This window comes from Culex quinquefasciatus, chromosome 2 (assembly GCF_015732765.1).
Source record: "Culex quinquefasciatus strain JHB chromosome 2, VPISU_Cqui_1.0_pri_paternal, whole genome shotgun sequence".
Classification (NCBI taxonomy): domain Eukaryota; kingdom Metazoa; phylum Arthropoda; class Insecta; order Diptera; family Culicidae; genus Culex; species Culex quinquefasciatus.
The window spans coordinates 65,324,869-65,352,531 of NC_051862.1; the positions used below are offsets into that span (position 1 = coordinate 65,324,869).

Here is a 27,663-nt window from a genome sequence, read left to right on the forward strand (position 1 = left end):
CACAGTTAGCGCATTTGCGCTGGGCTTTGATTTTTGCAGTTTCCGTGCTTTTTCAGAGTTGCTTGGAATCAATCCAACATATTTTCGAACAGATAACGATATTGGTAACATCTAACTGCGTACATTTTGGATCCTACAGTAATCAATCGATATGATACAATCCTTGACCTGATGCACAGTTTAAACTAACAGGCTATCGTAACCAATAAAACAACAAATTACAAATTACATTTTTTTGAAACAATTCTTAATCAAAAGCTCCCTAAAGCTCCACAATTCACCCCCACCCGACGGTATCCCGTCAAGCTCAGGCTCAGGCGGGTTCCATTTGAACGAGAACACCATGAGTTGGTGTTGGTCTTCGTCGCGATGAGTGGTGTTGTCTGCTGCTCTGTAGCGGTGCACAGCTTCCTTGCGATCGCCGGAGCTTTCAGTGAATATCTTTATTTGTTTTGAATCGCTTCTCAAGACAAGTCGCAGTTTGGCGGGCGCGGGGAGGATATCTGTGAATTGTGTATTGTTAGAAAATTCTAAGTCAGAAACAATAAAAATTATAATTTTAAAAAAATAATTTGATCCAGTTATCTGCATTCAGTGTCAACTAGTCACAATTACCAGTGAAAAGTGTCAGTTTGGACTGCTATGGAAGTTTAATTCATGCCGTCAAGAATAATTTAAATTAATTATCATCAATTACGCCAGTGCCAGTGAATGAATCGTAAAACAAAACAAACTACCAGCAGCGCGGGCAATGCTTCAAGCCATTACCGAGGAACCATAGGGCAAAAAGGCAACATAAGTGGCGAGAAACAAAAAAAAATCTTTGAATGAAATTTTGTGAATGAACGGCGAGCCCGAATGAATGGAACGGTGTCGTAGTTATTTTTTTTTTCCTCCCCGTTCGTTTCGCGTGTTGTCAGTGAGGTGGTGCGCGAAATTTTTTCATGAATGAATGACGAACGCCTGTTTGGTGCGGTGCGCACGCGTGCGCAAAAGCTATGCGCGCAAAGTGCATCGGATGATGATGATGGTGGTTGCTGATGGATGCTGCTGATGGATTGTGAAGATGATACAGGTTCATGCAAGGAGTGTGACAAATTGCGAGCTAAGTTAATCATTAAGTTGACTGATGGTGAGACAATCAGTGAAACAAACTGCATGATTGTGAATTACTTAGCATCGCTCTACCTTCAAGTGATTTAAATTCTGAACGCATAATTGAACCGAACAAGCAGAGCATTCCCGAGGCAACGAAACAATTGATGCATTTTATTACCAAATGAATATGGATCGAGCAAGGGTGAGTCACATTGCTGAGGAATTTTGCCAAAGGGCTAAGTCGCTGGGGACATTGAAGTTAATGGGATGGATACCTTTGTGTTGTGTCATCGAATGGCTACTACTGAACTATATGAACTATATTGTATGGGTTTGGTGACTATTAATGAACTGTATTCTATGAGTTTCAATAGAGTGATTTTTAAAATTGCTATAAAAATAATTTTGTTAGCAATTGAAATATTCTGACAAGCTAAAGTAACAAAAAAATACGAGTTAAATAAAAAGACCGAAAAAAATTACTGAAAAATTAGGGCATGTTATCCTTCACTTAAATTGAATGTTGTTGATTAAAGCGTGTTGAGGAAGCCCAAATTTATAATACCTTAATGGAATTGGGCAAAGAAAGAAAAAAGTAAAAAAAAATAAATTACACCGTGGCTTGTAACATGCAACATTCGAATGAAAAAAAGGTTTTTAAAATAACCAATTTTAAAAACCTTTTTGAATACAAAGTTTCCAAAATATTTAAGTATTGATGATACTTTTTTTTGCGAAAAAAAGTGATTGTGGTGTACATTGAAATTTTATAAAAGTTCAAAATATTTTTAAAACGAGCGTAAACATGCTAAATATTGTGTACCGTCATCAGGGGTGACATTGGGTCTGGGGGGTGAGATTGGGTCATACAAATTTCAGCATTTTTGTATGACCAATCTCACCCCCAGACCCAATGTCACCCTGATGACGGTATTACCAATATAGGGACCATCCATAAACCACGCGGACACTTTAGGGGGTATGGCGATTGTCCATGCTCCATACAAAAACGATTTTCTTGTTTAAAAATGTTTTGAATTTTTATGAAATTCCAATGTACAGCACCGCATAAAAAAATATTTTTCCAAGAAATAAAATTTTCGTCAATGCTTAGATATTTTTGAAACTAATGATGGCGAAACAACTGGCCAGGTGTATAATGCATTTTAAAACAGTTTTTTCATTAAAATGTTGATACCATGGATCGTAATTTCAATTTTTATCCTTTTTTATTTTTTTGACCACCTCCCCCCCCCCCCCCTCGACTTTGGTCATAGTCGAGAAACATAAACTTTGAAAAATATTTGCAACGGCATTTTAAAAACATAGCTGAAACCAGATCAGATAAAAACTTTATTTGCTGATTTGCAGGTAGCTCACCACTATGATTTTTCAGAATGTTTCACGTAACATATCCAAATATGCTGAATATCCGTTAACAGGATTCTGAGATTTTCTTGAAAAAAAAGTCGTATTTTGGTATATCAATTGAACTAAAATTACCAGAATCCTGGTAACGGATATTCAGCATCATATAAACCCAAAGAAACCCACAACAGAGACGAAAAATCAAGATGTATACACTTTGGCTCAGTTTTGAGGGCAGATTCGAATTCAGCGGGCAAAATTACATGGAAAACCATGTAGTTTGACAATTTTTGAAAAGCTATGAGGGTGTTCCCATACAATTTCCTTTTTTTTAAGAGCTCTAAAAGCTCCCTGATCATCACTTTTCTGTAAAACTTAACCCTGAATTGCTACCAGGGTTGCCAGGTTGCCAGATAAATCTGGAAATTCCAGATTTTTCAAGTGTCAGCCAAAATAAAGAATTACCAGTATCTGTGCCAGATTTTGAAAAATTTAAAAAAAATATTTCATTATCTGGCAATTTTGAATATCTTTTTGATCTAAATTAACATCAAAATCGAAAAATTAAATCTAAATTTATTTAATGAAAATGTAAATTCAACCTTTCTGAGGCCAAAAATCAATTAAACACACAGAATGTTAGAAGCTTTCAAATATATTTATGTCTCCCATTCATAATTATTAGATTTTCATCTGCCAGATTTTTTTCAATTTTTTTAAGGATTTGCTCAGATGCTTCTTCAAAATTTAGGCGTAGAAGGCGTTGATTGGGAGATAAAATTTGGATGTCATGGATAAAGTTGCTTAGATTGGCAAGCCAAACAACGTTCTAAAAGACAAAAAAAATTATTGAAAAGTTGAATTTTCAAAAACACCCTAATCGAACACCCCTTATTTTAAACCAAACCAAAAGTTCTTCCCAATTGCAACAATTCTTCTGAAGATACCAAAGCTCCACAACGTCAGTATGTTTCGGAAAATCTATTTTCTACTTTACTTAGTTTTGCGATATGGACTACTGTGAACTGCAAAAACCGTAATACATGCCTTCTTTATAGACATTTAAATTAAAATTTGCCAACATCCTTAATGGTTTCTCAATTAGCACCTAATTTTTCATTTTGAAATTTAATGTTTAATTAAATTTAATGTAATTTTGCTGGAACAGTTTTTGCAGTGCTGCCTAGTTTTACAAAGTTGTATAGCAACGATCAATGGTGATGGAATTTCATAGGCTTTTTTTTTTGAGGATTCTTTAATTCATAGATCTATGGTTTTTTCTTGAAATGTATTTTCCTCAAAAGGTCACTGCAAAGGCTCATGAATTGATCTCAGTTAAAAGGTTCTCCAAAATCTCTGAATTCCAAATGCAACATCCTGGAGCAGAATTGTTAAATTCTTATACTAATTGAATTGAATTGAAAATTCACTATAGTCGTTCAAGAAAACACGCACTACAAAAAAATATATCAAATGAAATGGTCGACAAACATGTTTGATCTGATCTCACTCTTTAATCTTGAATAAAACACCGCCATATCTCAACAACAATCTTAACACAAGGCTTACAAGAGGCCCATTTTTCAACAAATTTAACATATCGATTGACATCGGCCTAACCCAAAATTCCGCGATTTCCAAAATCCGCCCGCTCACCCATAAACTAGGAAATGGTCCCATTCAAACTCATCCGAAATAGTCGCAGAGTGGCCCGGCCGTGGTCGTCGCATGTAAACCTCCCCCTGACGTCAACTTTTTGACAGGTATGGTCAAAATCACTTCAAAGTCTTCGTTTTAATTTATTGTCATAAAAAGCCGTAAAATCAAATCCACTTCAGTAAAGAACACGCCTTTCGGCCAAATCCCAAAAAATGGCATTTGACCGAAAAGAAGACAAGAATCGGCCTGGTGAGGATCACGCGGGTTGAAGGTGGAGCGGAAAACTGTCCATTAAAAAGCAAATAAACTCTTCAAATATCGTCAGTTTTAGATAAGCCAAATAAACGCCAAAAACAGCGTCTATAGGAGACTAACGAACGTGAGTGAAAAGACTTCAGAAATCATCCACCTACGCTCCGCGGCGAGGAGAGTTGCGACGGCGTTTGTGACATGTGACGAAAATGGAATTAAATGAGCTCCGAGAGCGTGTGCTGAAGTGGCCCTGGACAATGACCAACGCCACAAGAGCGCCAAAGGCGAACCTCGAGCGAGCAAAGTCAGGCCGGGTCCAAAAGAAGTGTCTCACCCCGTCATAGCTCTGACCAATAACGGTGGCCACTTCTTCACCTATACGTGATGTCTGCAAGAGGTGAAACTCACAGAAACAAACTCCGTTTTGATTGCTCACATGACACTCGATCAAAAGCTCAAGAGGTGACAATACACTTTTTATGACGCCCGACGGTGCTTAGGTTGGTGATCTGTTTTCAGTTTCTTAGCTTGGGTCATAATCGGACCAAAGTACCGATTGAGGTATTCGATTTTTGAAAAAAAAAATAGTTTTATGCATCAATTAAAATATTTTTTCAAAAAGCAGGGTTCCTCATACACCAACAAAGTCTAAACAATCCTGAATTGATCTAAAGCACTACTCGTAACCGTAACAAATAGTCATGCAATCCTGAGTGAGCCATTTAATTTTATGGTCAAAATGATGGGCACGTTCTTCCCAACGACTAATCAAGTCCATAAATTTAAATCTGTCTACCTTACTAAATTTACCTCGTTATCTACAATGTTGCCATCATTAACGCGTAGATGGCTTATGTGCGTGGTGTGAACAAAGTACCGGTGCTAAGTGCAACACCTTAATACAGAAATAGACAGCCTACATAAAAATTCCCGCCACAAAAACATCTAAAATCACACACTTGGACAAATTATGCCTAGTCGTTGAAATAAACAACAAAACGAAAAGAACCCCCTCTCAAAATCATCACATGCTGGGAACCATCAACCAAAACATCTGATGTTGAGTCTCGTGGGTGAAGTTGTTAAGGTGCAGTCTCGAGTGTACAACACCTTCTCAAATAACACCAAAATAGTGACAGTGTTGACGAGATCATGCTGTTTGATGGCGGCGGTCGCAGCGAAGATGATGATTGAGATGATGGGTGTCGAACCACGTGTTTGAACTCGCGCCCAAGCTGGATGATGTTGGGTGTGTTACGGGACGTATTTCTACGACCAGAACCGTGGCCTGCCATAATAGTATTGATTTAAACATGCCATAAAATGGAGATGAGCGCCGCTCTTAGCCGACCATGAGCTCAGATTACAGCCATTTTTATTGGCTTTGAAGAGGATTTGAGCAGAAACCATTTTCCACGACCCACGGCCAGCGGTCGCTGGGAGGTTTATGAACATTTCTTTTCGTTTAGCGAAAACTAGGCCATTGATATTGCAAACCATTTTTTTTAACTTACACTGCAAAAAAATCAGTCGTAGCAAAAAAAAAATATTATTATTTAATAATAATCATACATTTTTTAAGACTAATGATTGCAAAACAACTGAACTACAGAAAAAAAAAGTTGAATTTTGGAATGTTGAAAATATGGTAGGTTGAATATTACCTCTTTATTTGTGTAATATTACATAAAAAATGTGTAAAAATGTGAACCTGATGAATATTCATCAAAAACTGATGAAAATTCATCATTTTATGTGTTAAAATTTATCATTTATTTTGCCACAAAATCTGTCACCATTTCCTGATGAATATTACCATAATTTTTTTTTTCTGTGATACCATCTACTAATGTCTTCCTTTTATCTACAAGAACTTCACTGCCCTGGGCTCCTAAGAGTATGGAAGCATGGCACTGAACGAAGGCAACGAATACCCATATTTATACTTAGGATTTTTGAGCATCCGCCGCGAGATTCGAACCAGCAATCTCTGGATTGTGAGTCCAGTGCAAAAAAAATCATTATGAAAACTATTTCGTGAAAAAATGTATTACTCCTCGATGTTATGAAGAAAAACTTTTAAGTTCATGAGTTACTCCATACCTCACTTTCTTTAGGGAGAAAAGTTCCTTAGTGATCCGCACTTTTTGACAGTTTGTTTGCCTGCATTTGTTTGTAGAAACGTCAGCCTGCAAATATTTTGCCTTGTTTGTGAGTTTGCCACAAACAGGTTTATGAGTTTGGCAAACTGTCAAACACGAAAAAGTGCGAGTTTATTTGTCATAGTCTAATACGATTTTGAGATCGTAGTGTATACTACAAGAGAATTAGTGAATTAGTAATTTTTGTTTGATCAAGATAAATAGATAATAATAAAAGATCAGATCAGATTATTCACTCTACAGCATTGCCTTGGCGTTCTCGATTGCGAAATTCCTACTCGAAACAAGGTGTCCGAAGGCTTGATTGTTGAGGCAATTGCAAACCTATTTTTACACCTAAGCTTCCATCCACCCCGGGATTCGAACTGACGATCTTTGGATAATTAGTCCAACTGCCTACCAGCGACTCCACCGAGGCAGGACCCAGGGAGACACTCCTACACCTGCACTGAGCTAACGACCTAACCTTTTTTAGGTTAGTCCGGGGCCAACATTTACTTCCCGTCCGACGGAAGGCGTGATTAGACAAATCTCGTCTCGAAAAAATGCCACCGGGACCATCTGGGATCGAACCCAGGCCGACTGAGTGAGAGGCAATCACGCTTACTCCTACACCACGGTCCCGACAATAATAAATATTCAGTTATTCTTATATTGCTAAGTAATTGCTGCCATAGTAGGGATTTTCGAAGTAAGACAGTTGAACAGCAATATTTCCTGTTTCTCACTGATAAGCCTTACCACGACCAAATTTAAACCACAGCCTCTTTTGACACGATATGTTTATCGATGTTTGTGGTAAAAATCGGGCATTTTTTTTTGTATAAAAAGATGAGTCTGTAAGCAAACTCAAATCATACAATACTATATCGTTAGCCGAAGAAATTATTCAATCAAAATGGCTTCAATTAACAAACTTTTGTTTATTCCACTAATTGTCCTGCTGAGCAAAACTGTGTGTAGTGAACAAAATTGCAAACAAGCCATTGACGAAGCTCCCAACAGTGCCCTCGGTTTCGAGCTGATGGAAGAAAGAATGGACAAACTACAGTTTAGGTGATGTTTATTTCGATATTAAAAAAAAATATCCTAACATTGCTTGAACATTGCTCTGCCCACTAGTTTCCTGGAACTATTCGTCCACGTGAAGGAGCTGGGTGAACTGATCGTCAACAATCAGCGTACAATAGAGCAAAATCTGCTTGAAACTCGACAAGAATCCAGCAATTTGATGCATGCTTTGGAGGCCAAACTAACAACAAATGTTTCGCTTATCACCAGCTATTCCAAGTATGTTATTGCTTCATAAATTTTAAATCATAACTTATGAAATTATTTATAACAGACAAATATTAGACTATCAAACCATTTGCACAAACCACGAAGAGATCAGAAACGAACTCTCCAAGTTGAAGCCAAATGTGGCTCGCTACCGCAGTCGTCCAGCAGAAAAGGACGAACTAGAAACAGTAGAAAGCCATTATAGTCCGACATCAATACCAAAATCATGCCAAGAAGTAAACTCGACCACTTCTGGAGTGTTCAAACTGGCGATAATCAATGAAAACGAGCCTTCCATCGTTCTATGTGATCTACAGCAGTTCGGTGGTGGTTGGCTGGTGTTTCAGCACCGATTCAACGGTTCCGTGTCCTTTTACCGAAACTGGACGGATTACAAAAATGGCTTTGGGGACGTCGGAGGGGAGTTTTGGCTAGGTTTGGAAAAGCTTCATCAGCTCACCAGCGAGGGCCGATGGGAATTGGCTGTGGAGATGAAAGACTTCCAAGATAGCTACAAATACGCCCGCTATACGGAATTCGCGGTGGGTAGCGAGGCTGAAAAATACGCGCTAACCAAGGTCGGGATGTATTCTGGTACTGCTGAAGATTATCTGATCTACCATAAAGGAGGCAAATTTTCCACATATGATAGTGACAACGATGCTAGCAGCGGTAGCTGTGCTAAAACATTGCAGGGAGCTTGGTGGTTCAAAGAGTGTTATCATTGGTAAGATATTGTGATGAAAATGGCTTTATTATTTATTTACATTGTTTTCTTTTTCAGTAATCTCAATGGTTTGCATAAGAACGTTGAAGATTCAACTGCTATAAAATGGCCCAGCACAAAACCATCCTTAAAATATACTCGAATGATGATTCGAAGAACATAGATTTCAGCAAGCTAACACTTTAACGATTTTCAGATTTGTCTATATTTTTTCAATTTTTAAAGAAAAAATAGGGTTAATATAACTACCCGTGCGTTTGAGTTTTAAATACAATTCTAGAATTTTTTTTAATAGGTCCTATAATAATCATATGCAAGACAATAGCTTATAGGACCTTTTAAAAAAAAGTCTGGAATTTCTGTATTTCTTGCGGTGCAAAAATAAAATGAGGATCAACATAAAACTTTTTAAACAATCATTACTTAAACAAAAAATATGATGACATAACTCATTACTAATGTTTGGCTTTTCTTTAAAGTTTAAAAGGGTAATTAGGATTTTATCTTTTCCGAAAACTAAAATAAATTTAAATTATTATTGCAAAATATTTGATGCAGGTGTACCATTTTGCTATTATAATTAAAATCTATCTAAAATTGACTAATTTAACCATATCATGTTAAATTTTCAATGCTTTTACTAAGAAATATTTTTTAAAAAATCTAGTATGCGTCAAAGTAAAATATGTACTCTAGATTGTTCACAAATTACCATATTTTTTCGAAAATACTCAAATTTTCAAAATATGAAATATGGGTATCAATCGAAGCGAAATTTTGTATGCTTTTTCACTTTAGTAGAGTTTTTTTCAATACTAAAATTTTCACAAATTACCGTATTTTTTCGAAAAAACTCAAATTTTCAATAAAATATGCAATATACACCCAAAGTTAAAGAACGAGAGGATAGTCCTCACGAAAATAAACGTGAGAATAGTGCTATGTTGCGAGAGTAAAGATCTCTCGCGTGTTCATTCGTTCATTAGAACAGTTCATTCTATTGAGTGGCTTATATGGACAAACGACCACCAGTTAGTCACCGAACCATGGTGGCCCATTCGGCAAAGGCACGGTTCAATATGCCGAAGGTCTTGGGTTCGAGTCTCGGTACCGGTTCTTTTTTTTTTTTTGATAAATGAACTTTTTTTGAAAATAAACCATGAGTAAAGTACTCACGGTAATTTCGGGATTTATCCTCTCCGTCCTCTCACAGTACCATTTTACTACCGAATCGTGCTCTTTATCCTCTCGTATGCCGATGCCCAGTTCTGGGTGTAGGTATCAAACGAAGCAAAATTTTGCATGTTTTTTTTTCACTTTATTAGAGATTTTTTTTAAATACTCAAATTTTCAAAACAAAATGTGCAATATGGGTTGAAATTTGGTTTGCTTTCTCACATAAATAAAGTTTTTTTTTGGAAAATACAAAAAAATCACAAAATACCGTTTTTTTCGAAAGAACTCAAATTTTCAAAATATGCAATATGGGTATCGATGTATCATACCGACGTCGTCGTGCTATCTTGTCGCACCCGCCATTTTGACGTTCCGAGAAAAACGCGTTTTAATGTTTGACCTTGAATATACAAAAACGAGAGCACGCAATGTAAACAATAACAAACACGTTTTGTTTGGCTGACCATTCTGCGCATTGTCCCAAAGTTTGGTTGAAGTTGGTTGCTTGAGTACGGAGTTATAATTACAAATGTTTACGGTAGTCTAGCTTGTACGTGCGACAAACGCATTCTGACTTTCCTGGCCTGAAATCCCTTTGGCCTTTTGTCGCACTTACATCAATTTTCATGGAGTGACAAGATAGCACGACAAGATTGAAACTACTTTCATATGTGAAGTGACAAAAATGCACGGAGTTTTTTCGGTTTTTGTTAAATATCTCAGGATTGAAATCGAATTTTGGGGATCTGTGAAGGTCAAAAGGTGAGGCATTGTGAGCTGAACAAAATGGCGTTCTTAACTCAATTTGGTCCAAAATGCACGTATGACAAGTTAGCACGATGGCGACGATACACTATTTGAATATATGTATGAAGCATGCAATATTTCGCCTTTTTTTTAATACCCATATTGCAATTTTTTAAAAATTTAGTATTTTCGAAAAAAATTGGTTTTGTGAAAATTGTATTGCGGCTGTCAGCATTATTTATCATTCTGCTGCGATCGTTTCCCGCAGTTGCGAAAATCGCAGAGGTCTCTTAGTAGGCTCAATTGTTGGCATGTCCGATCAACATGCTTCATTTCATATCTGAATAAATCACGTTGTTGAAAAAAATCTGAAATAAGCGATGCATGCTCGGGATGCCATGCTTGATTTTGATATTTTGGAAAAAAGTATTTTCAAAAAAAATCTTCAATAAAGTTAAAGAAACATACAAAAAATCCGCTTCGTTCGATACCCATATAGCAAATTATGAAAATTTGAGTATTTTCGAAAAAATACAGTATTCTGTAAAAAAAATTGAGTACATATTTAAATATTGAAACTTACTAGATTTTCAAAAACTATATTTTTAGTGAAAGCATTGAAAGTTTAATATGATATGGTTAAATTAATCGATTTTAGATTTTTTTTTTTTTTATATTATCGAAATAACAAAAACGATAACCGAATATAATTCATTTGTTTAAAAACCAATAATACAATCAGCCCTCCGGTTTTAGATCGCTGATTTCTAGATATTACTTAATATTTCTATCTTCGATGAATTATTAAGTCCCTTCAAATATACTTCGATTGTTTTGTTCTTCACCCTTATCCGAGTCCCTTCGGATATCGACACAGAACGCGTCGACTGTAATAATAAATTAGGTCATTGCATTGCCCAACCGCTCCCATTTCTCTACGTGAGATTCACTCACGAAGCTCGTGAATACCAAATTTGGTCAAACGGACACGAAAATCTCACTCTCTGCGCACACACACACCCCCTCATCGCTCATCATGAAGACCTCGCCGTGATAGTGTGTGCAGCAACAGCCATGCTTCACTAAGCTGCGCGCAACGGCTGGCCGGCCGCGGTCGTGTTGGTCTATTTTTACGTGCCCAGAAGAAGACCATCACGGATCAGAACCGAGAAGCGAGCAGCGGGACGGGGACGGGCATGATTTTCATTTCTGGTTTATTTTCGCGTAAAAAGATGCGGCTAAAGGAAAAAAAAAGAACCTGCTGCCCCAGAAGTGGCCCAAAAAACTGAGCGCGATGATGGCCCCAATGTGGATTTTGGTTTTACTAGAAATGTGTGATTCTTTTTTTAGTGAATAAAGTTTATTTTTTTCCCGTGATTTTTATATTTGCAGTAAAATTTCAAGAAATCTGGACAAGTTAGTTTCAATATTACATTAAATTTGATGGTTTGTTTTTTATTTGCCATGAATTGGTATAATTTCAGGATGAATCAAAACTTATTCATTAACGTGTAGAAATTGTACATGCCATTACAGTTACTTCATTTTTTTTTAATTATTTTGTGTGTGTAGTTTTTAATTACATTTATTTACATTGTGATGAAACAGAGAGTCATAATTGTTTTATATATTTTCATTAACAGTGATACTTTGTACACACACATTTTCCCACAGTAAATACCGATGTTCGTACTGAAATCAGGAAAGCAAATTTACGGCCAGCCTAATGAGTTTCGAAAAGGTGTTACTCCTTCAAGTAAATGTGTGTGTGTGTGAATGTGAGCCTGAGTATGTTTCCCGTGACAGCTCAGCTTTTATGGGTACATTTATGCCGAAAGAAAAAGAAAATCGGTTCAACTTATATTTTAACGATTATTGTGTTCACGATAAACACTTTACGGCTTCGTTTTTTTACGATTGCAATATTTAAATTGCCCTACCGATAAGCATAAAATTGCCGTTTCCCGCGGCGACGTGTTTTTTTTTTTGTTTTTTGGGCTGAAATTTTTATTATTATTGAAGAAAAGTTAAAACACATTTTTTCCTCTTATTTAGTGATCCGCTTGCGTTGCGCAAAAACCGCATATTGTGTTGTCATATCTCACGGCGACGACGGTGACACATCCCACGCGCCCTCCGGCACCGTGTATAATATTATCCAACTCCATTAGTTTCAAACTGTGGCCCGTAGCCTGGTAGCACTGAGGAATGAGGTTTCTGATTCAACTTGGCGATGATGACTACATTTTATGGAAGTGAAGCTGAATTTGATGAGTTTGTTTAGAGTTTTTTTTGTTCATAGTTTGCTTTGAATTACTGTTAAAATGTATAATTTAATTTTAAAATATGTTCTGTCATATAAAATCATTTTTATACTTAGGGGAAAAAATATGAAAACTGAGCAATAGTCTTACAAATTTCATGCAGCAGCCCCTACAACGCATGGTCCAATAGGGTGTAATAACAAAATCGTTTTTCCAGCACAGTATTTTTTCAGTTCCTTTTGAATATGAGAATATGAGTCTGGTTTTTTAATGCGTGAAACGTGGATTTTTAACCCTTCGGAAGTCGCGTGTTTTGGTGTTTCATACAAGTTCCCTTACAAATATCACAGCCATTTTATACCCTAATGGTCCATAGATCAAATCAAAAACCAAACTACTGACTAGTCCAAATTGCGAGGTTCATCAACGACCAATGTCGATACAAGAGATTATTTTTCGGCAGAGAAGTTCGAATGTATTTATACGGCTAAGAATATGGAAGTAAATCTTAACTAAGTAATTTATATTGGGATCAAACTTTTTCGCAAGGAGCGTCCCATCGACAACACTTGTCGTATTTATCCAACTCGTGAACCTCGTGAAATAAACGAACGGCATACTCATCACCTAAAAAAAACAGTGTTGAAAAGATCATTATCACACTCGTTTGAGTACTGAAAATTTGACATTTTCAGCACTTGTATAGAAAAGTACAACTTTACGACTTTGTTTTGGTATTTGCCTTACAAAGTTAAAAAAAATGACTGTAATATAACATCTGGAAATGCTGGCAGATTTTGTGTAAAAAAGTGTAATTTTACATCAGGAACCACGGTTTATTTTTTCGGGAAATTTAAAAGATGAAATCAGCAAGTCTGATAACTTTTTTAAAGATTTTTTTTCGATTCTATGACTGTTCCAAAGTAATAAAAAAGCTCAAATAAAAGTGAGCAAGCAACTCTCCATTGTTGATACATCTGAAATGTTGATTTAATAGAGGAAAATGGCAAAAGTGATGAGAATTGGTCGAACGGCTTAGACTGATTAAAATGGGTATATTTCCCCTGTTTGACCACAAATGAAAAGTTTCCGAACCAAATTTAGGCTGTTGCAAATATTTTTCAAAGTTTATGTTATTTTATTTATTACCTAATAGGTTCTCAAATTTTCTTTAGCCATCTGCCATATTACATAATTAAACTATAAGACATTTTCGTGTTAGTCACATTGTAGAAAACAGTTTGCAAAACGAATTCCCCTAAAAAAGTAATAGTTTTATAATCAGAGATATGCCCAATTTCGTAAAATAAAAAGTTATTTTCTCCAAAATTTCTGATATTAACTTTTGCATGATGAACACCGCCTACTCCAATAATAGTATTAATGATAATATTTTGTTGAAACATGGAAAATAGGTACATAATTTTTTATGAAATTCTTGTACATTGTTTTATTAGAATCATTTAAAAAACTAAGAAGGCGGTGTGTGTGAAATGAATGAATGAATGAATGAATAATTCTCATACCCGCCGGCGGCTTGGTCCAGTTCACAGGTGTACGCTTGATCAAACAAATCGTCATCTTATGTTCAGTAATCTGTACACCCACGTACATATGTTTTTTTGTACGAATTTTGTTGTTACAAATACCAGTGCTTATATCAAAAGAAATTTCCCAACCCCCCAAAGCAACGGAAATTTGTAACAGGTGTAGGGACACATCACACAGACACCCTTGTTCAACCGTCACGACATTAAGGGTATGAGATGTCGCAAAATTAATAAGCATACTACCCATAGCCGAACCTTCAACAGAGTGCCGGCAATCGAACACTCACAGCGAACGACCAGGGTAGTACCCTACCGCGTATATAGTTATATTGGCGTGGTTTGACTTAACTGTTGTGTTAATGTGTTAAAGTAAGTGAATTTTTTTTTTTGTATTAATAATAGAACGAGCTCACAGAATTAAGAATCCAGGTCCATTTGAATATTTCAACTTCATGCTACAGCAACCAGATGAACTTCCTGGGTCCAACTCGATATAGCCGGATAGGGTTGTTCCCCAAAACCTCGATTGTTGCTCTTGAAAGATAGGCTGTTATCTCCACAATCCTTCTCATCAGTTATTCTTTTGATTGAGAGTTCCGGAAACGAAAAACCTCTGGAAAAGTTCCACTGGAGCAGAAGTCCACCGGAATTGCACCTCAACAGCAGGAACCAGGAACCAATCCACATTAAAAGCGATCCACCGGAACTGAACTCCACCCGTAAATGAACTCCACCGGAACTGAATTCCACCGAAAAACCTTGAAAAATCTTAAGGAAAATCCTCTTCTTTGGTAGAGAAAAAAAACGACAGCGTAAAAACTTACTAAGAAGGCGGTGTGTGAAATGGAATTAAATTCATAAATTTTCAAACCCGAACTGATAGTTTTTTTTTAAACTTGTTTTGCAAAGTAATCTCTATAATTTGATTGATTCGAAAATGTATTAAAATTTATTGATGAATAAAAATCAGGAAACCTAAAAAATAGCATTTCAATAAAATACTCTTAGTTTACCTTCACAAAAAAATAATGTAAATTTAGAAGCTGTAATTTTGGAAGGTTGAATATTACCTCTTTTATTATGTAATTTTACCTCAATTTAGCCTGAAAAAGTGACATTACACCAGAAAAGTGGTAAAATTACACATTTTTCTGACATAAAAGATGTACCCCTTCCCAGATGTAATATTACCATGATTGTTTTATCTGTGTTTGTATCCGGCGAATATAATGCCGTATTTACATGACAAATCGTACACAAAACATTCTTCCAGCTTTAGGATAATTTCAAAGAATGCTTGAAATCTTGTAAATTTGAGATCGAAACTTGGTGGTCAAGTATATAGTTTAGAGACTCCTAAAGCATATTCATAAGAAATTTGATGGATCGATTGCAGAAAACTCATACTACATCGAAATAACAAGAGCCTACACAGCAAAAAATCGGATGGTAAAATCGCATGCAAAAGCATGCACATCACCTTTGTAAGAAAAAGCACTTAAAATTACACTTTGCATGTACACCATAAAACGTGTAATATTACACTCTTGGTTATTTCGGTTCCTGGGATAGGTGTCGAATTGCTCTCTCTACAAAGTAAATGTCAAATGTTTTGTTTTGATTGATAATAAATTTATTTTACATCCATATTTGTATTCACTATTCGATGAATTGATTTGAATTGATGAACAGTGATAGTGCAGTGGCAACGGGCGAAGTTGTCCACGACTTGCCGGCGATTAGCTACTCTGATGGGTGATAAAGCTGGCGGTACGTTCCGGTGGTAACGTTATCGAAAACGGTCGGTTCCAGACCAGGTTCTTGCTGGGAAACGTTGCCTTGGTGATGGCAGTTTTGTTGGACAACATGCAAACAGCGCGCGGCACTCTGGCGGGGTCACCTCCCGCGACGACGGTTGGAGAAAGAAGTTCGTATCCGGTGGGGCACCTGCCGACGAACTTGATCGTGCGCTTAGTTTAGATGGTAGCGATGAAAGCATTCGGGGCTCGGTCAGATTGACTTTCTTCCGGTGAGACCTTGAACTTGAACTTTTTGATGTAATCGGGGAACAGACGCTCTGAATTCGCCTACTCTTCGGATTTGTTTCGTTCTGGAACAGGTTCGATTATTAAGCGGTTTTTGACTAGCTTAAACTCATTCAAGACTTTCTCACCACAATAGTTATTTACCTCCACACTCTTAACAACCTGAACTGCAGCTTTTAACCAAAGAAAAATCGAAATTTTGCCGCTCCACCAAATCTTTGTTTTGATTTGATTGCGGGTGGGAGCAACTTTTGACAACTCAATAGTAGACAAGACGCGAATGCGATATTACACAATTTGGGTGTACAAGATCTTAGGCAAAAGTGCAAAGTGGTGTTCTGCAATAACTGTGTAATATTACATAAAAATGATTACACAAAGCAGTTTTACACGCAGTCATTTTACTACTTTTTTTGCTGTGCACATGGGACCGGTTTAATGAGTCTTCACCAAAATGTAGAGCCGATTTGGTCAAGGCTGTGTTGAGATATCATGGCACCCGTTTTTTGAAAATGCTAACTTCATATAGCTGTATCTCGGCAATGAAACAATCAAATATCTCCAAATTTATTTGGTTAATAGTTGAAAATGTATATTTTAATGTACTGAAAACAGATTTAAAAAAAGTTTAAGTTTGTGTTCAAACCATCCTCTGACATTTTTGCCGATTTACATGTATTTAACCCCTTAAGGTCCTTAAGTTATTTGTCGGTTACTAACCAAACCGTCTCAGTTGAAACATACTATAGTCATGGCCAAGTCCTGCCAAGACGGGGCTCAAATACATACAAACAAATTTCATATTAAATCGAAATTAAATCTTCAAAAAAAAGTTGCTCTTGATCCCCGTCAAAACATTTCGATTGACCCCGCAAAATGTTGGGAAAGAGCCCTTCTTTCATGGTGCCAAATATAAGACTTCCCGATTTTTTTTTATCTTAAGTTTGTTTTCGAAGTACATCGTGGAACTGGTGAATTTATCACAAGTTTTGTTGAATTTCACATTCTTTCAACAAATTTGTTATAAAAGAGGTACCGTCATCAGGGGTGACATTGGGTCTGGGGGTGAAATTGGGTCATACAAAAATGCTGAAATTTATGTGACCCAATCCAATGTCACCCCTGATGACGGTCATATTGAACCAACCAAATATTCTAAAACTGCACGGTCAATCAACTTTCCAAAAATCGTTTTTTATTATGTAGCAAGCACACGAATGGCAAACTAAAGTGAGAAAAAAAATGTTTCACTGAAAAACCTATTCAACAGTGTTTTTCGGAATTGCAAAAAATGTTGTGTTTGTAATTCGTTATGTTGTTGTCTAGGTTATCCCAAATATTCCATTCCACCCTGCAAAGCCATGCTGCTGTTGATCTCATCCCGTTCCCAACGACGATGGAAGCGCATGGTGCGCCAAGCGTCCTTTCCAAGCTGCGCACAAACACAACGCGCCTCCACCGTCTACAGCTTTTGGGGCGCCACGACGGTCCATTCGTAACCGGCTCAAACGCTGAATGGCCGTTTAGAGCGTTAAGCCAGAGTGTAGACAGGGAGAGTCATCGCCTGACCCCGCACAACCGCGCCATTTTCCCCGAGACGTCCAACAGCGGCTGCTGCTGCCTCTACACAGACATCCACCCAGAGAGGAAAAACGGCGCGCGGAAAATCGTGTACGTGTGTGTGTGTGCGTGTGTTTTGATTTCCCTTTTGAATCGAAATTTCGGCCGATTTTCGACTAGATCTAGTCTTAGCCCGGCTCGCAGCTCGTCGCGACGTGTCTCTCTTCAGGACGGTCAGATTTCCGCGATTGACCGCGTTTTTCCTCGTCCGTTGCCGCCGGAGGTCGCAGGTCGGATTGCCTTTTAAGGGGATCTTCCCTCACTCACTTTTAGAAGAAGCGTTAGCGCGCGCAAGTTATTTGAGGTTAAGCCAGAGTTGCAGCTTGCAACAATGTAACGGAGAGTTCAACAAGCCCTGCTGCGTGTGTACAAATAGATTAGCCGAAAGTGCAGCTAGTACGGCCATCGTCTTGAGAAGTTTATTTGGCCATCGTCATCGTCGTCGTCGCCGCAGCTTCCGACCCGAATGGTATTGCCTGGTTTCTGCGAGCAGTCGAGCTGTGCCAGAAATTCCAACCCGATGATTGTATCGGAAATGTTGCCAGAACTGCTATTTTCGGGTAATTGCTGCTGCTGTTTAATTATGAAAACTTAAACCAGGGAGCGCCGTCTTCTCGGAAAATTTTAATTCATCAGAATCGTCTACTGAAAAGGGAAAACCAAGAAGAAAACACGTAAAAAAGTGACCAAACGAAATTTTCGAAACGCACCTCCTCTATCGCTCTATCGGGGTGGTCAAAGCTGAATATAGAATATGTTTCGTGCTCGATTTTTGGGCCGGTCTGCCTGCGTTATTTCGTGTTTTTTTTTTTTAATTTGGTGTGGTGGCGCGGAAAAGTGAAGAAAAACGCTGTATTTTTTCCTTAAAATTTTTCACAACACCAGTCGGTGGTTGGTGTGTCCGCGTCGTCGTTATTTACATCGGGCGTCTACCGGGGACGACACACCGGTTCGGGGCATGCAGTGCACATGAACAGAACGAAAACAGGAAGTGATGATAGCAAACATGGTGGACGCATGGATTTAATGATTAATTCGGAAAAACGGTAGCAACAAGAATCACCAATAATTTGACAATAATTCTGCTAAATATTAACGACTACTTGCGATTCTCTAGAACATATTAACTAAATTTTGATTTCTGCATGCCAGTTTTAAAAAATATGCCAGTGCCATTTTTGATTCCATTTTTATTCACAGCGATGAAAGACTCTTCAAAAGTTGCTAGTGACATGTTTGTATTGAATTCCGTGATTTTCTCAATTTTAAAGTCAGGAGTTTTGCTCTTAAAACTCCCATGGCGTTCGAAAAATATTTTCGAAAATTATCAAACAATATAAATATATTTGTATAGCAATACGGCGAAAAAAAACTAATTAAGATAAAAATCAATATGATCAAAAATGACAATGTAGCATACAACTTTAAAAGACAAACAAGAGAACTGATTAGAAATCTATTAGTGGACCAAACACAGTTTTTTCTCAATTTTAAACCTGTTGATAGCTCTAATGCTGTAATAAAACCATTGAAAATATCGATTAAAGTGCATGTCTTTTTACAATGTGGCTTTCTTGACGTAAATTGTTATCGACTGTCATCGACTGACAATGGCCAAAATTGCCGTTGTCAATATCATGAAATATTTTTTACGCCATAGATATAAATATATTTGTATAGCAATACGGCGAAAAAACATTAATTAAGATAAAAATCAATATGATCAAAAATGACAATGTAGCGTACAACTGTAAAAGACAAACAAGAGAACTGATTAGAAATTATTAGAAATCTATTAGTAGACCAAACACAGTTTTTTTTTCTCAATTTTAACCCTGTTGATAGCTCTAATGCTGTAATAAGACCATTGCAAATATCGATTAAAGTGCATATCTCTTCACAATGTGGCTTTCTTGACGTAAATTGTTATCGACTGTCATCGACTGACAATGGCCAAAATTGCCTTTGTCAATATCATGAAATTTATTTTACGCCATAGATTTTTGGCAAGGTAATGTAAATGTAATGGTTGTAAATTTCAGTTTTCTAACATTACGTTGCTCATTCCAAACTTGAAACTGAAAAAAACATCTGGAGCAGTTCCCTCTTTAAATTCATGTTTTTTTTTCAGACAAAATTGTTGTTAGCTTTGTATCTTTTTTCACTTGCTGTCTTCCTCAATGAGGAAAGGCCATGCATTCATTCGAAAAATGAACTTTTAATATATTTATCCCAGAATGAAATGTTAGTCTTGATTGAAAAAAAATTGAAAGTTGTTTTCGAAAAGATCGGAAAATTTCACGAATGTTTCATATTTTAACAATGATAATCGGACCATTAGTTGCAGAGATATCGTCATTAGAAAATAGTGGGTTGTTTGGGTGAGAGTTGGAAAACATCAATTTTCCTGTTTTTAAATCTTTGCATGGAAATATATCAGTAACTAAGGGTCGTATTAACAAAGTTCATAAAAGCAAAATATAAATAATTTCTCAGCTTTTCAAAAATATTTTTTTCAAAAGTGGGCAAACATGGGCACTAATTTAAAAAAATAAATATCTGTGGCTATTTTCAAAAATGTTACCCAAAAGTGGCTTTAACTTGAAATCGGTGCCCTTTATCAAATTTTCACTAAAGTAGTTTTTGATTGCAAATTCGATTTTACATAAAAAAACGAAATTGAAAAATGTTTGCGACCAATATTTCATTTTTTCGAAAAAATAATCAGTACCGTAATTTGGGGTGAATCGGAACTACAGTCTGAATAGGGACAGCAGTTTTTAGAGCACTTAAAGCTTTTAAATTTGGAAATGGATGTATACATTTTGTTGGCCTGAGTCTGTTCTAACCGAAATGAACCAGAAAAATCAAAATATTGTGCTCCAACATGATTAAAACTGCTGTCCCAATTCGCCCCATGTGTCCCGATTGACCCCAGTTTACGGTATTGATTCAAAAATTCATAATTCGGTAAAAGATTTTTCGCCCGTTCTGGAAATTTCTGAAAAGTTGGCATTTAATGTCCACTAAAACATATCAGAAAATAAAAAAACAAATAGTGTTTTTTTGCAAATCAAGTTTTAGTGACAAAAAATGAAATTAAAAATCACCAAATTTATTTTTACCGTGTATCATTATCCATATCTACAACTTGGCCAAAGACACCAAATCGATCAGAATTTTTTTTCAAGAGATACAGATTTTTGAATTTTCATATATCATTTTTGTATGGACAGTAGGGTGCCCAGAAAAAATGACCTCTGCTCCACAAGCGGAAAATGGTTTATTGGGTTATTTTAAGCATCTGTGCAAATTTTGAGCGAAATTGGTTGAAATTAACCCATTGATACCCGAGCCTAAAGTTGTCGAAAAAAATGTTTTTCATACAAAAATGACTTTTTTAAATCGCTAATAACTTTTCAGGATCGAGTTTTACAGCTTTGGTATGTTCTACAAAGTTGTCGAGCATTAAATTTTCAATGAGAATCTCACTTTCGGAAATATTTGGATGGAAGTAGCGCACCTTGCAGACCAAACCGTAAGAAAATTGGATTTCCCATACATTTTTTAGATTTTTCCCATACAAACTTCACCTTCGAGTATCAATGGGAAAATGTTGACTGATTTTGCTCATATTTGTCCCAGTGTCCTAAAATAGCTTAAGGAACAATATTCAGCTTGTGGAGCGAGGTTTTGAGAAAAAAGTCCCATATTCTGGGCACCCTAATGGACAGCTGCCAAATTTGTATGGACGAACTAATGATGCAAAATGGCTTCTTTGGGCATACCGAAGGCACCAAAAAAGTTTCAGCCGGTTTGAAAAACACAAAAAATAAAACGAATGACCGAAATCTCAGAGAATTGCTAAAATCGGTTGAAATGGCGAGAGTTACGTTTTTTTTGAAAAAAGCGGTTTTTGCGAAAATCGACGAATATGGCAATTTTTGGATCACCCTAATACAGCGTAGGTTACACCTTAGCTTCCATCCACCCCGGGAATCGAACTGACGACCTTTGGATTGTTAGTCAAACTGCCTACCAGCGACTCCACCGTGGCAGGACCCAGGGAGACGACTGGACTGAGCTAACGACCTAACCTCTTGGATAGACCGGGGCCAAAATTTACTTCCCCATCCGACGGAAGGCGTGACCAGACAAATCTCGTCTCGAAAAATGCCACCGGGACCTAATGGGATCGAACCCAGGCCGACTGGGTGAGAGGCAACCACGCTTACCCTTACACCACGGTCCCGGATAAACAAAAATAATATGGGTATAATAATTTTAAAATTTTTTATTATTGTCGATCAATAAAATTCAAATGATTTTTGTATAAACCCATACATGCATGCGGTTAGCGGGTATTGGATTGGCCCACACACACACTAATCAAAAATTGGAAATCAAAAAAAGTTGAGCTTAAAGTAAGTTAATTAAAATACAACTTCTGACCAGTTAAAATTTTCATTTTTTTGTAATTTTTATTGTTGTTTGACATGCGGCCCCCGATACTACGGCAAATTGTCAAAAGGGCCCGCGAGGTTCAGTTGGCTGAGGGCCACTGACTTAAATGGAGAAGCTCGATTGGTAACATATAAGCGCTTTATTGAAAAACAGAATTTTGGTTAACCTTGTAAAATGAATCGCATAGGGATGAATGAGCATTATTACACAAACAAAATTATACCCTTTATAATATTTGTTTATGATAATCGAAGAATGTTGTGTAATGCGAGCTATCCCAATGTTTCAAAATTTATCTATTTCTACATGTTATTGTTCTGTTACGACATGTTTGATTAGACATCTTGAAAACTTGAAAATTAGAAAAGTGGAAATCCATTTCCGTCTAGTAACAATTCCCATTACAACATTTACGAACGATCACACACCAACTCGTCGGCTAACGATGATGATGCAATATGCACGCCTACATCAGTTTAAGGGAAACATGCCGCATTCTGTATTTCTTAATACACTCCCCACGCCGTTACACATATCGTCTTATGGCTTTCCTCACGAAACTCCACACATTTCAACCCAAATTTTCCCTACCACGCGATCCCACGAAAATGCAAAAATCAACACGTGCTCGTCTGGTCTCGGGCTGCTCTATTTGAAATCCAACATGGCAGCAAACAGAAACTGCATGGAAACACCATCGTCTTTAGAAAATTTATCACGAAAATGGGTGGAAAATCGCAACTCTCACACATATGCGACGAGAGGGAAGGGGGGGTAGGGGAATATTGCACACGAAAATCGACGTATTTTTAGACATGGCCCCAGGCGGGTGAATCACGCCCAAACGGTGGCCCCAAAGTGGCAGAGGTCCTACCGCGGTGGTGGCCAACATGGTCACTTTTGGTTTGGCGCATGGCCGAAATCGTCGTCGCACGGTGGCGGGGGTGGGCAAAAAGCCGCTAAGCCATAAAATGTTTTGTGTTCTATTTTGATCCCGGTTTATGCGAGGTTTACTTTGCAGTTGAATAGTTCTCTGGGAAAATCGCAATTTTTATGTTTATTTTTCGTAAAACATTCAGAAGGTTAAAGCTGCAAGAAAAAAATGAATTGACAATAACAATCTTATAAAACAGTAATACACAGATAAAAATGATGGTAGGTAATATTCATCAGGAAATGGTGACAGATTTTGTGGCAAAAAAAAATGATTAATTTTACCCCAGAAAATGATTAATTTTCATCAGTTTTTGATGAATATTCATCAGGTTCACATTTTTAAACATTTTTTATGTAATATTACTCAAAAAAAGAGGTAATATTCAACCTACCAAATTTTCAACATTCCAAAATTCTACTTTTTTTTTCTGTGTACAGTCTAAAAAAGTATCAAAAAATTGGTGGCTTTTTTCTAAATTACACTGAGAAGGTTTTCAAAAAAAATTCAAGCAAATCAGATGATTTGCGATTTTCTAGAGAACTGATTTGGTAAAGTTAGATTGGTGTGTGAGCGCGCAATTTTCACGCTTTCCCGGAAGGCAATTCTAATGTGGGACACACTCTCGCATGTTGCCCATGGAGTTTCTTTGGTAGAGCTAAGCATATCTAGCCTAAGGGTAGACCCATTAAGGACTAGCACGTTGATTTGGTAGGGTCGTACTGTCTTCTTTAAAACTAGGTCATGCCGGTTTTTCGAACAGGTGTTAAAAATATTTTCTTCTTTCTCCTTTTGCAGTGGGTGGTAGCATGCAAGACTTCTCCAAGGAAGAGTTCGGTCTTCTTGGGGCAAGTGTTGTAGGCAGCGACAAGGATTTGCTCCCCACCGGAGTCGTCGGCGTTCAGCCGAGCCAGCATTTAGCTTCGCACATTCACCACGGCGGCGTCCATCCGGGGCTCGCCCATCACGTCCACGTCGTCGGGAACGGCTCGTCGTCGTCGGGAGTCGTGGTCGTCGATGACATCAAGCCCGGGGATCTGATCGAGGCCGGCGACGTCGGCAAGCTGGACAGCGAGGTCGACCGGGATCTGTACCCCTGGAGTACCATCGGGCATCACATTGGGAGTCAGTTTTTGTAAGTTGGGGTTTGGGATACGATTTAGTAGGGGGATCATGGGCAGTTAGCGCAAATCGATCAATATCATGTTTTGAAGGTACGCGGGGTCAACTAGTTGATGCAGTGACTTTGTAGGGCTCCCTTCTAAAACCGAGAAGGGACCTCTAAAAACCCGTTTAATATATACGCGTAGAGCTAAGAGACCTCAAGAACTTGATATTGATCGTTTTGACTAACAAGTCTTACAATCCTACCGATAAGAGACTTGTGGATCCTAGTTACAAACGTGCTCTTTTGGTTAGGCGTAGCTCGGACGACCCGCTCATATCCGGCGGCACCAACGACAACCAGAACGATAATGAGCTTAGCGTTGCCACTGCGTCCCACCAGTCCATGTGTTCATCGCCCACGCCCCCACCGGTCCCCCAGAAGCCGCGCCACGACCGCAACACCATCCGCGTGCCCGCGTCTATCCTTTCGCCGGAACTGCCCCCGGATACGCCCGAGTCACCGCTGCCCACTCCTCCACCGCCACGAGGTGGACGTCGAGGCGGAGGCGGCGGCCGTCAACGGCGCAAGGGTCCGATCAAGCTGCGGTTCCACCACCAGGCACTGCCTCCGGAGTACCTGGACCACTATGAGGCAACGCAGAATCTTACGGCGAAACGAGAACAGCTTCAACTGCAGCAGCAGCAGCAACAGCAAAATCAGCAGAGTAGGAAAATGGAACGCCAGGTGGCGCATGATCGGGAAGATCGAACCAACGAATCGGTTCGGAACTGGTTACAGAAGATCTTGGAGCTGCAGAAGGAGGGCGTTTCGTTAGCGCCGATAAAAGATGATATTGAGGCGAACGGGGAGTCGACTACGGCTCCGAAGATCGCACGGAACAAGGTCGTCAGTTATACTGACCTGCCTTATATGGGCGAGATGACCCTGGAAAACTCAAAACCGAGAAGGGGTCGAAAGCCGAAGAAGGCCGACATCTGTCACTTGATCTACAAGAATTATGGAACGATCCTTTCTGGGACTCCGAAACCTGAGTCCATACAGGAGAGGGTACACAATGGGAACCGCACGCAGACCCGCAGCAGTAGTCTCCTGGAGAGACGCCTCACCGAGAAGGGTCTGATCGCGGAAAATGGGAAGGGCAAGCGTGAGGAACCGCTGAATCTGTGCGTTCGCGATGGTGGAACCGATCCGCTGGCGTTGTCAAGTTCCGACGAGGAAAGTGACTTCGTGGTCGATTCCGCGTGTCACACGCCGATCATCGCTCCATCGGATATCAGTACAGATCTTGCGTTGGCCGAAACTATGAAAATGTCACTGCCAAACCTGCAAAGTACAGCGGCCTCCTCGAGTGGAGAGACGCCCTCGACGGCCGAGACTCCCCCCGGTGGGTACATGTACTGGCCAAACGTGGGTGGCTTCATCCATCCCATGGCGCTGTACTACCAGAAGCTGGTAGACTCCAACAATGGTCAATCAAGCTCGTCCACCACCACCAACTCGGTTCCCAGCACACCAAACGACCCCACAAAGCCGTCAACGGCCTCATCGACCAACTCCACACCACCACCCCCGACAACACCCTCATCACCGGCTCCGACCTCCACCACACCCAAACCACACCAGACACTGGTCCCCAAGCCCATCTCACAGCTCATCAAACCGGAAAAGACACCCACCAGCACCACAAAGCACTCTCCACCGACACAGAAGCGCAAACGGTCCGCCATCTTCATTCCGCCCGTCCCCGCGGAAAACAGTACAAACCCCGCCACCGAGGTCAGCATTTGCAAGTTCAAGTTCACCGGCGGAGCCAAACCCTGCCTGCAGGAAAAAAAGATGCTCAGTGTCGACTCGGGCGGCAACTTCCGCTACTACTCCGGCACCGGTGACAAATCGATGCGCGGCTACGAGTTCTTCCCCCGGGAAAGCCTCCAACAGTCGAGTCTACACGCGACCACCACCACCGGTGCCTTCCTGAACACACCACCCGTGGAAAAGATTACCTGTGACCTGCCGCCGCCCTCGCTCGGTCTTAGCAATGACATTCTACAAATCCCAGACTTCCCGAGCGCCACCACCGGCCTCGTCTCACCGGGCGTCACGTCCGGCTTTCACCGGTCCGGCTTCCGCTCGGCCGAATCCGCCGAAGCGCGCCGTGCCCGGCGACGATCGCGGCGTTCCACGCAACGCGAAAGCCTCGAGAAGACCTTCAAGGAGAAGGGATTCCTCATTCAAACCCAGCAGCTGCAATCGGCCGAAGGTGCGACCTACTGTAAGTTTAGACAATTACGCAAATTTACCCGCTATCTCTTCCGAAGCTGGAAAGACTACCTTCCTGGAGAGCTACAGCAGCAGCAGCAGCAACCTGCGGGAGAACTCGGCGGACCCGGCGGTGGAGAGCTGCCTCATGATGGGCTGTCACTGATGGGCGACGAGGACGAGGACCTGCTGGAGTCGAGTCCAGCAAGGACGCCAACCGGAACCGAGGTTGAGGAGCATGGTCATGATGGACCCAATAGATAACGGAGAGCCGCCGACCGCGGTGAAGCCACGTGTTCGCCAAAGATTAGGAATCGTTAAGGAAGATGCACTTGCTCTTTAGTTAATAGCGAAATTGCGTTTATTTTCTAGAATTGTAGAAATCGAAATAAGTTTTGTTCTTGAAAAGGAAAAACCAGTTAACACAAGCACACGCCGGTATCGATCGATGCACAAAAATGAGGGAAATTCTAGTCGTTTTAATCGTAATGATCTTTATATTTTCTAAATAAGTTTTGTGTAAACTATTCTATGTTTGTATAAAAAAAAAGAATAACTGAATTTCAACGTTGCCATACAACCGCCGTGTACTTTTACCCTACTTCTGTTTTGTATAGTTTTGTTCTCGTCGTGTTTTATGTTGTTAATAAACAAAATGTAACTCTTTTTTATTATTACTAAAATATCCATGGAAGTTTCAATCGATTTATCCGAAATGCTCTGGAAAAGACAACCATCACATGAAAGTGTTGGTCTACCTCCATCGTTTGGTAGTAATAATCATGGTTTGATGGAGTCGCATGGTGTCTAGAATCAATTTGGCGTAATTAAGCTCAAATTTTAATCGTTCGAAATCACTGGACCGTGGGCACTCAATCTTTTTGATTTGCAAGCATATTTTATGATTTTATGAAATCTTTATCTTTTT

The 27,663-nt window shown here is 39.0% G+C and overlaps 2 protein-coding genes across 5 annotated transcripts; both read left to right on the plus strand.

Annotated features, from left to right (window-relative positions):
• Positions 1–565: 565 nt before the first annotated feature.
• LOC6043551 lies at positions 566–27,418 on the plus strand. 4 transcript variants are annotated; one of them, XM_038255641.1, is made up of 4 exons: positions 18,088–18,509; positions 24,146–24,482; positions 24,767–26,736; positions 26,795–27,418. In XM_038255641.1, exons 1-4 carry the CDS (start codon positions 18,416–18,418, stop codon positions 26,899–26,901), a joined length of 2,508 nt encoding a protein of 835 aa, XP_038111569.1. In that variant the 5' UTR covers positions 18,088–18,415; the 3' UTR covers positions 26,902–27,418. The 4 variants fall into 4 exon arrangements, with proteins under 4 accessions (XP_038111568.1, XP_038111569.1, XP_038111566.1 ...); XM_038255640.1 differs by lacking the exon at positions 18,088–18,509 and adding an exon at positions 566–1,300 and having other exon boundaries at positions 24,767–27,418; XM_038255638.1 differs by having other exon boundaries at positions 24,767–27,418.
• Positions 7,407–8,551, plus strand: LOC6043552 (microfibril-associated glycoprotein 4). The gene is made up of 3 exons (XM_038250392.1): positions 7,407–7,595; positions 7,662–7,829; positions 7,885–8,551. Exons 1-3 carry the CDS (start codon positions 7,438–7,440, stop codon positions 8,549–8,551), a joined length of 993 nt encoding a protein of 330 aa, XP_038106320.1. The 5' UTR covers positions 7,407–7,437.
• Positions 27,419–27,663: the final 245 nt, after the last annotated feature.

What these genes read in the sequence shown, in the direction of transcription:
- LOC6043552 (XM_038250392.1), top strand. Translation starts at nt 7,438, where the DNA reads ATGGCTTCAATTAACAAACTTTTGTTTATTCCACTAATTGTCCTGCTG. An exon ending in ATGGACAAACTACAGTTTAG is followed by an intron (nt 7,596 to 7,661) that starts GTGATGTTTATT and finishes TCTGCCCACTAG; the next exon opens with TTTCCTGGAACTATTCGTCC. An exon ending in CTTATCACCAGCTATTCCAA is followed by an intron (nt 7,830 to 7,884) that starts GTATGTTATTGC and finishes TATTTATAACAG; the next exon opens with ACAAATATTAGACTATCAAA.
- LOC6043551 (XM_038255638.1), top strand. Translation starts at nt 18,416, where the DNA reads ATGGTATTGCCTGGTTTCTGCGAGCAGTCGAGCTGTGCCAGAAATTCC. An exon ending in GCCAGAACTGCTATTTTCGG is followed by an intron (nt 18,510 to 24,145) that starts GTAATTGCTGCT and finishes CTCCTTTTGCAG; the next exon opens with TGGGTGGTAGCATGCAAGAC. An exon ending in CACATTGGGAGTCAGTTTTT is followed by an intron (nt 24,483 to 24,766) that starts GTAAGTTGGGGT and finishes TCTTTTGGTTAG; the next exon opens with GCGTAGCTCGGACGACCCGC.